The following is a 10,753-nucleotide window of genomic DNA, read 5'->3' as shown; positions in this document are numbered from 1 at the left end:
TCCTGTCAAAATAATTTTAGAATTTCCTCGTCTGTTTCGAAACAATACCAGGTTTTGGTAATGTGAGAAAGCCATCCACAAGGAGAGAGAGCTCTAGATATTGAATTTCACCCAACGAGTCTTCGACCGCAATCCTGCAAACCAGACTCTTATCTTATTACCCTTTACTTTTTCTTCAAACTAGAAAACAAACACGCGCGCTACGGATGTGATAATTTTTTTTGTACCCCAGAAATTTTAAATTGAAATATAAAGTTAATCTTAATATGAAATTTTTTGCGGATCATGCCAATTCCAGATGAGATATTAAACTGAAATTTTGAAAAATAAAGAAAAGTGCATGAGGAACGTTTATGTATGAGTCAATTTTCACAATTACAATTTTTTTAAAAATTTTTTTTGTGAAATTGGTATGATTCACAAAAAATGCCAGTAAAGTAGGAATCGGATAAGTGTCACATGCCCTTAAGGGGCCCTCCATAAATTACGTCACCAGTTTTTGGCAAATTAACTAACGAGATTAATAACAATATTAAATTTTAACCAAACAAGTTGAACTTTCAATCAATAAGAAAAGTATTTTTAACAAACTAGTTCAACTTCTAACCAAATAGTTAAAATTCTAAGCAAAGAAAAAAGATATTTGCATCTTTAACTTAAAATGTTGAATTTTACACCCAAAAAAATGCATTTTCAACCAAAATGATTTTTCTACCTTCAAATATGAATTTTCTACTGAAAGACGGATTTTCAACTAGTTTAATTAAACGCAAAGAAACAATTTTCAATACAAATATTTTGATCCCCAACCAAAATAATGAATTTTCTAGCAATGCAGATGAATTTTAATCCAAATACTTTAACTTTTTATTAAAATAAATCTCTTTCAACAACAAATGGAATTGTCAAATTTTCAGATTAAAAAAATTAATTTCAACAAAAAATTTAATTTTTAACCAGTTGAATTAAAAACAAGGAAGATTTTTCTACAAAATCCATGAATTTTCTACCAAACAGTTAATTTTTCAACTAATTAACGATAAATGTTCAACCGAAAATAAAGGCATATGAAAGGCATATATGAAAAACAGTTGAATTTTCACTTCGAAAATATGATTTATCAACAAAAAAGTAAATTATCTATCAAAAAGAAATCGTTGAAAATTTTCTTAAATTTTCTTTGAAACTTACTTTTTCAAAACAAGAAATTATTTCAAAATATCTCAGGAAATTTTGAACAATTTTTTGTCTCTTGAAACCTTTCAAATTGTGTTTCAAAGCTTACAAAATATTTGTTCGAAATCTTTAAAAATGTAAATTTAAAAAATTTGAATTTTTTCAAATCTTCTAAATATCTGTTAAAGATACTCGATTTTTTAAATTTTTACATCTTCTCATATCTCTTAAATTTACGCGATTTAGAAAAATTTTATTCTTGCCAAATTATAACATTTTCTTACAAATCTTCTTCCCTCTTTTTCTACACTTTAGAAAATCATTTGAAATCCTTTGATATCTTTTTCTATATTCTCTTAAAATTTATTTTTTAAGTTCTGAAATCATTAACAATTTTTCCATAAATTTTCAAAAAATTATTTTTGTTTAAATCTTTTTAGAATTTCTAAACATTTAAAATATCTTTCAAAATTTTATATTGCAAAATTGCAATATTTTTCTTTAAAATCTTTTACATTCTCTTTCAAAATTTTAGAAACTAATTTAGAATTGTTCGAAATATTTTTTCAACTTTTTCTTAGAATTCATACAAAAAACTTATTTCAAATTTTGCCAAGAACCTTTTTGTATTCTCTTGAAACCTATCAAAATTTCTAAATATCTTCTAAACTTTGTCACGAAATGTTCCAAAAATCTCCAGTTTGTTTAAAATTTCTAAATACTTCGTAAATTTATGCGAATTATTTTTAAAATTTTGTGATCTTGCAAAGTTGGAAAAATTTGAAAATTTTCACTCTAAAATCTTCTACGTTCAGTTAAAATATTTTGAAATATTTTCCAATTCGCTCTTAAAATTATTTTTTCAAAATAAAAAATCATTTTTAAAATTCTCCGGAATTTATATTTTTTATTCTTTAAAACACGCTTCAAAATTCAGTAACCCTAAAAAAAGTTTTAAATCTTGAAAAATAAAAAAATGGTCTATACATTTTCTAGATTCTTTTTCGACACATTTTGAAATCTTCAAAACTCAACATTATTCCTCCGTAATGAAACCTAAACCCTTTTAAATTTACCCAGAAATAAAAAAAATATAATCTCCTCAAATCTTTAAAAAATATTAAATGTTATGTTTGAATTTTTAACTTAAAAGTTATAGAGATTTAAAACAAGCATGTGTATTTTTTTTAAATCGTTATAAATGTGTCAGTAAAATAAAATGTTTTTTTTTTAATTTTTGCGGAAGATGAGGCTCTTTTTATTTGGGAATTAGGCTTGAAGCAATAAAGTAAAATCGAAGTGTATTATGGTACATCTCGAGATTTGAGGATTTTTATAAGACCCCATACTTACATTCAGATCTTTTTCTGTGAAAAGTTGTTTTCCATAGGGCTTATGGTCTTGCATTGTGAAATATACCTATATATACATTGCAACCACAACCAAATAAAAACGGCATAGATTTTGGTGAATAGGGTGCAGATGTGCAGTATTCAAACCTGAGGGTGCAGCGACCGATTTTTCCAGACAAATGCATAACCATTAAACGAAAAATTTAATAAAATCTATAAAAACTTTCTCATATTAATATGGCTCAGCATTTATAGGATAAACAAATAATTAATCTAATCTTAAAAATTTTTGTAAAACTTAAAACGTCTCTACTATTATTTATTACATTTTTTTAATAATTTTATTTGATAACATTTACTTTTTTAATATTATACAATGGACTTTATTGAAAAAAAAATTCAATTGTAACTGTTTTTTATTCTTATGGATTAATTCTGTTCGTAACATTTTTCTAACACTGTATAATTTGATAATAATAATAATAATAATAATAATAATAAACGATATTAAATTTTGAAAAAATTTCAAGAAGTTAATAACAAATTGTAGATTATCAAATATTTTATCAATAATAACATTTGTTTCTTAACATTCCAGAGAAAATGTAAATTGATGTAATTTTGAAAAATTAATTTAATACAATATTTAAAATAATGTTCGAAGTTTTTAAAATGATTTCTTAAAATTTCGAAAAAGAATGTACAAGGTTTTAAAACCAAATTTTGGAACTGTACAAGATTACAAAATTGTTGACAAAATTAAACTAAGTTTAAGAGATATTTAGAGGTTTTGAAAATATACAAAAATTATTTTAAACTTTAGAAGATTTCCAATAATATAAAATGAAGAACAGATTTTTGAAGATTTCAAACCAAAAATATAGGGAAAAAAAGAATCTAGTATAAAAAATCTAAAAGGATTTCAAAAAAATTAAAAATCAATTTTGATTGTTTAAGGTTTCAAAAATATAAATCTTTTTTTTAGATTTCTGGGAATATCTAAAGTTATTATTTTCCTTGGAAAATGAATTTAAAGAGTATATTTTAAAATGTTTTGAAACATTGCAAAAGATTTCAAAAATTTTGAAGAACGAATCCGGCAGATTTTAAGACAACTTTAGGAATAATTTGAGTCAGTTTAAAAGATATTAAAGAATTTTTGAACTTTTGAATGGGTTAAAAATATATTAAAACTAAAAATTTTCGAAAGTTTTTAAAAATATTTTTCTATTTGTTCCAAGTGTCAATCAGTTCAAAAAGTCTTTTTGACGAACTCAAATTTTTCCTTAAATTTTGTAAAATCCTGTAAGCAATGTCTGCGAAATATTCTAGATACTTTTCCGACACCTAAAAAATCTTCAACAATCATGCTAAGTTTTCTAAGTATATAACCTTATGCAAAAATAGTTATTAGAAATTTGTATTTGTTATGAAAAATTATTTTTCCCTTCATATTATAATTTGATTAAATATGTTGTACTTTTTTGACAGAAATATATTTTTTTAATTCATCTTTTCAATTTGAAAATTCATCTCTTATTCTAAAATTTCATCTTTTTTTAATTACATAACTGTTTGCTTTAAAATAACAATATTTTTTGGTCGAGGATTCAAATATTTTGTTGAAAAAAACTTCATATTTTTCGATGAATTCAACTCTTTTTTATTTAAAATTAAAATCTTCTTAGTCATAATATCAATTATAATTTTTCATTAAGGAATAAGTTTTTGTTTAATCTTCTTTTTTGACAGAAAATTGTTTGTTTTTGAAAATTTGTTTTCTTGGCTTAAAAATTCCCCTGTAATACTAGATATATAATTTTTCATAATAAAATTACAACGGTTTGGTTTGAAATTAAAATCTTTTTTGGTTGAGCATTCAAATATTTTGTTAAGAATTCTCCTTTTTGGATAAATTTAACTCTTTTTAATTTAAAAATCATCTTTAGTTTTAATATCAACTATTATATTTTTTATTAAAGATTCTTTTTTTTTGAAAATTCGATTACTTGGTTCAAAGTTACGCTACTTTGTTAAAAATTGCCTATTTTGGTTAAAAATTAATCTGTCTTGTAGAAAATTCATCTCTTTGGGAAACTATTTAATATTTTTTGGTTGAGGATTCAACTCTTTAATTGGAAATTCATTTTTTAAATGAATTTAACTGTTCAAATTTTGATTTGACATATCTTAAATATTAAAAAACCTTTTTGAAATTTTCCAAGAATATTGAGAAAACTATATTTTTATTACCTTAAAATCAAATAAATCAACCGAAAAAATAGTTATTCTAAATTAGTATTCCATATTACAAGAATTAAAAATTATTATTAATAATTATTCTTATTATTATTAATTAAAATGATTTAATTTTATGAGTCTCGTAACTTGGGAAGAAACATTTTTTTGAAAATTCATATATATTATACAATTTTAAACTTGTATTAAAATTTTTCCTTAAAATTAATATTCATCTTCTTTGAAAAATGCAGTGCAGTCAAATGCAGAAAAAAATCCTATTTAGATAATCCTAGACATAGGGGTGAAATTTCGTCTTTGACCCAGCATCAGTGGGGTGAGAGAATATTTGAGTACCTGGACAAATATGGGTTTCCGTTATTATTAGAAACCCCTATATTATGTGATTTTTTCTAGGAGTCCTATTCCCTCTTTTATTGTCACTAATTTTTACCACCAGGTGCATTTTATAATAGAGTCAAAAAATTACAAAATCTGTTACATTTTTCAACAATAAAATATTCAACTAAAACAAATTTCGATGCTAAAACGATTATGTGGGACAAATAATTTTTAAATAAAAAGAATGCATCTTTCCGGATTCGAACCAAGAATGCCATTATCCATGAATCGATCATTAATAATTCGGTTAACGCTCCACTCATAGATGGTGGCGTTCCCGGTTCAAATCCGGACTGAGGCAGATTTTTTTGTTCTTAATAAATGTTTTTTTCTGGATTAATTGTTTAAACATTGAGTTTTGTATTAATCAAAAGTTAAAAATACTTTAAATCGGACGTTATCATCATTAAAGGGTAATAAGGCCTTCCAAATATTAATTATAAAAATCAAATATTTGCATTAAAAAAAACTGAAATTGAACCCTCAGTTCATCCATTGCTCTCAAATAATTAATAATTTTCTATAAATAGTAAAATATAATATTGTTAAAAAAATTTTTATTTCGTAATAAAACTTTCACTAATGAGAGAAATTAAGATGAGAAATGAGAAATTAAAAATTTTATTTTGCCGCCGTAAGGGTAGTCAGGCTCGAAATTAAATGATCTTTAAAATAGTTTAATATTGATTGAATTAAATCTTTTTTTATTGAAAATTTAGATTTTTTCTAGTTTTTCTTGATCCCAGGAGCAAAGTGGCTACTACACTGACAAAGATGAATGACTCGACTAAGGGGGTGATTTTTCCCCCCAGAAAGGGTAAATCGAACCCTTCAGCGATTCTCTGTTCGCAGCCTCCAATCATTTCTGCCAGGACATATAAAAATATAATCATAATTCTGAAACTTTAATTTCGTTATTTGTATGATTTATTATTTTTTTAACAATAATTTTATTGATATTTAATACTTTGTTTTATTTGTTTATTTACTTCAAGGTTATATAAATATAATTTTGGCAAGATTGTTGGAAAAACGCAAAAAGATTTTTCAACATTTCAAACAACTCAAATCAAAATTTTAACATAAAACTTCATTTACAGCCAAAAATAATTGAACTCATTGAAAAAAAGAATTTGCAACAAAATCGATCCACCCTAGACCAAAAAACTATTTTTTAAACAGTTGTATTCTTAACATAAAAAGATGAAAATTCTACCAACAGAGACAAATTTTGAACGAATTAGTTAAATTTTTAATAAAAGTTTTGAATTTGGAACTATAGTTGAAAATAATTAAAAATATAATATTGATTTTTTAACTAAAGAAGTGAATTTTAACTAAGTAGTGCAACTGCTCTCAAGCAAATAGTTAAAATTCCAACAAAAAAGATGGTTTCTCAACAAAAAAAGTTGATGTTTAATCAAACAGAGTTTTTTAACAAAAATGTGCAATTTCTATAAACAGAAAAGAATTTTCGAACATCTTAATTTACTTAAATTATTCCTAGGATTTTGAAAAAATTTTCAAAATGAAAAAAATTGCCTTAAAACCTTATAGATTTTTTAAAGACTTTTAGAAGTCTTTAACCATTTTTTAAAATTTTCTTTAATCAAGTCATTACAAATGTTCCCAAGTGTATTAAAAAAAATTGGTGCATTATCTTGAAACCTTAAAAAATCATCTAAAAGCTTCACAATTTTATTTTGAAATCTTCCAAAAGCCTAATATATTATAAAGTTAAAATTTTTTTAATCATTTTAAATTTAAAATCATTTTATGAAATGTTTTCCAAACTTCTAAGTATCCTTTAGATTGCTCGATTTTTTTTTATTCTAAAAAAATTAAAAAATTAGCCTTCTGAAATGTTTTAACATTTAAAAAAAATTTTTTTAACAATTATTTTAAGAAAAATTCATTAAAAATTTTCCCAGAAAGCTCAGGAACGTTTTTTTACTTTTATGCAATCTTCCAAATTATTAAATAGCTAATATATTTTTGTGTGTCAGATTAAAAAAATCTATATTTCGTTTTAACATTTTTTAATTTTTGCAAGTGTAAAATTATTCTTGAATTTTTAAAAAAATTTCTGAATATCTCTTAAATCTACTCTAATTCTATCTAAAATTCTATAAAATTGCCAAATTCAAAAATATTGTTGTAAAATCTACTTGTTTCGAAAAATTACGAAATCATGTGAGATGTAAATTTTTTTTCTTAAAAATACTTTTTCAAACAAAAAAATCATTTAAAATTTTCCCAGGATTCTTCAGAAAGTTTTTCATTCTTTTGCAAACTATCAACAATTTAAAAAGCTTCTTTTCTCGAAATCTTCAGGAATGTACATTTTGTTTTAAATGTTTAAAAATTTCCTCAACGTTTGAATATTTTCGAACCTTTTCAAAAATTCTAAAAATCTGAAATAATTCAAAGTTTTCCTTAAATTTTGTAAAAGCTTGGATAGTAAAAAAAAAATTGTTCTAAAATCTTCCAAATTCTTTTTTGAAATATCTTACAATTTTTTAAACTAAAATTAATTGACGGTATCCAAAGTATGAGCAAGTTAAAAAATTATGGTATATGTTACAAAATTGCTAGGAATAGAATTATTTCCCAATTTAAAAAAATCATTCACAATAAAATTGTTCTCTTTTGTCAATAATGTTCCGCAACATTTAAAAATCAATTCAATCATGAAATAAAATGGCTTATTTGGAAATTTTAATTTACAAAATAATTGGTGCAGAAAATTTGTACTCTTAATCAATAGATACATAAACAACAATGTATATGCAAGCGAGATCGTTTTAAGTAATGTCGAGCGGGAGGTTTGACGGCACTTGGGAGGTGATTTTCTGCAGTTTTCCTCTCCGCTGGCCAAAAGTCCAGGAAAATGCGAGTACTTCTAAGAAAGTCGGATGAAGTCACGGGTTATCACTGTTTGTGAATAAATTTATACATTGGTAAAGGATTTAAATAATACTTTAGCAGCTAAGCTGACCCGTCGGGTATCAATTACATTTGTTATAGTAATGTCCTTTAATTGAAATAGTTATTGACAAATATTAATTGTTATTACGCATGTGTAGCACTGGTATACATATATTAATAATAAAGTGATGAATAATATACTATCGGGCTATTAACCCGGGGTCACTGACGCTATAAAACTAATGTCAATGCCTTGACAAGTTGAAGGTTCAATACGAGGTTCAATAGTACAATAGTACAATTCCTATAATTGGCTATCATCAAATGATATTACCGTACAATTACAATTTCAACAACAAAGTTATGAGCCTATTCAAATATTTCCAGTTTTCTCTAGAGTGGTTCAAAAATAAATTGGAATTTTTTTTCGAATTTGCATACATATCGCGCATTTTCTTTGAATCCAGAAGAAAATAAAAGCGTTAAAAAAACTATATATAGGTTCCACAAGTAATATGTTTATCACGTATTTTCCTTAAGTAAAAACGGGGTTTTGTACATTTTATTCAGAATTAAGTCAAACTAAGCTAAATAAATTTATTTATAATTTTCAAATATTAAGGTAATTTTATTCTTATTTTATTCGTATTTTTTTTAGGTGTTCTGGTCTGCAACATTGCAGGTATAAAATGTCCACAGACCATCCTGGTCCTTCCTTGTGGATTCCTGCAAATATTCGTGTGAAATATGCTTGTATTCCTGGTAAGTAATTATAGGACTAGAAATAATCTTGATAATCAATTCCTTTTTTTTATTTAGCACAAATCTATCAAATTTTAATTAGTAACGATTTTAAATGAAAATAATCATCGAATATTTGTTAATATTTAAATAGGGAATGATATTTTTTGAAATAAAATACCAAAAAATACGCTGTAACTGTGAAAAACCTCTGCCAAGATACCTGCATGAATATTAATATTTTGTTTATTTATATTTATTTTATTAATTAGAATGTATAATGTTTAAAAATTTTAATTTTAAGTCATCATCACTTATCGCTATAGGTTTTGATTGTTTTTGAAATATTAATTTTGTTTACTGTTTAATATTGATTTTTTTATTGAAGAAATGGGAACGAGTTACCACTGTCTTGATCACTGATTTTTTTGCCACATAGGATGTTATGGATATTTTTTTAAATTTGTATTCGCTTTAAACATACAATTTTAATTTATTTATGTTTAAAGAGTAAAACACAATTTGTTTTTTATAAACAGGATGCAGTGTCTAAAAATGTTGGTTTGTATTAAAATTAAAGCTTTTTTGCTTGTAAAATAAACATTTATTGGTGACAAAACAACATTTTTGTTGTGTCAAATTTTATCGCAGTTTTTGGCAATAATAATTAGCAGAAATTTTTGTTAAACTTAAAATTACATATTTTCGCAATTCATAAAATTGCGTGCATAATTTTATTTTTTTCATCTCTTTAAAAAATATTGAGAACAGAATTATTTTCCAATATATACATTATAATATCAGTTAGAAATGGATTTTCTCTTTTATCGATAATATGTAGAACAATTCCACAAAAAATTCTTTTGTTAAATAAAATTACATATTTGTAGATTTTGAATCACTAAATTGATGGTTCAGGAATTTCGCAATCTTTATATTGATATATATATATATATATATATACATATATACACATATAAGCTCATTATGATCAACGGTTTATCGATAGCATTTCTTTCTCATTTTTAAAATATCTGATCGGAAAATTTAGAACAGAATTTTTGCGTTTATCAGTAAAAAATTCACAGAAAAAAACAAAAGATAAACTTTACATCGATTTCCGATTAAAGATTCGTTGCAACAAAAATTAACTTTTTATAGGATAAACTTTAACCAAATATCGGTTAATCTTTCTTTTGTTTTCCCATTACAACACATGTGTTTTGAAAAACGCGAAGTTGTCTAAATAAAACCTTATTCCTCTAAAAAATTTCTTGTAACAAATTTTATCATTACTTTATTCTGTGTTAGTTACAATTTAAATTTTCTCTTTTAGAAATAAATCTCTAGAATTAATATTACTTATTCGAAAAATGTGAGTTACAAAAAGTCCAGAAAATTCATCATTTTTAGTGATAAACATAACTTTTTTAAGTTTATAAAATAAGTGTATTATGTAATAATAGCCTTAATATTCTTTCAAACTTAATTTTATAAAAGCAATTTTCTGACATCAATTGTGTGAGATCTCGTGACTACAATCTTTAAAAAAAAGGATAAATGTGAATCATAATTATTTTGTATACATATAATATATACCCTAAAAATTGTCCGATTACCTTGTAGAGTGTTCAAATTGAAGGTCTTGGCATGTTAATGTTAAAAAATAAACTTTGCTATGTCATGCAAAAATACTTTTGTTATCAAAAGTAAAAAATTTCATTTTTCAGACCACTATGCTGTAATAATTTCTTTTAGATTCATTGTCTTCGGCAATGTCTTCTATGGTGCTCGATATTTTTTAGAGGTGGTACAGATTATTATTATTATTATTACACCATTAAGCCATTTCCCTTTCGGGGTAGGCGTGACTCACTCGGCAGGGGAAAGGAGTAGTGTGTGGAAGGGATAGAGAT

At 24.4% G+C, this 10,753-nt stretch overlaps 1 protein-coding gene across 1 annotated transcript in view; it reads left to right on the top strand.

The window, feature by feature from the left end:
- The window catches only part of LOC117167454, a 131,805-nt gene that overhangs the window by 34,125 nt on the left and 86,927 nt on the right, over positions 1-10,753 (top strand). Inside the window, exon 4 of the mRNA XM_033352409.1 lies at positions 8,755-8,858. Coding sequence (XP_033208300.1) covers positions 8,755-8,858 — 104 coding nt within the window. The remainder of the gene's footprint in view (positions 1-8,754; positions 8,859-10,753) is intronic.

The sequence above is a fragment of the Belonocnema kinseyi genome, chromosome 2 (genome assembly GCF_010883055.1).
Source record: "Belonocnema kinseyi isolate 2016_QV_RU_SX_M_011 chromosome 2, B_treatae_v1, whole genome shotgun sequence".
Classification (NCBI taxonomy): Eukaryota; Metazoa; Arthropoda; class Insecta; order Hymenoptera; family Cynipidae; genus Belonocnema; species Belonocnema kinseyi.
Note: the sequence above shows the minus strand (reverse complement) of the source record. Positions and strands in the feature narration are given on the sequence as shown.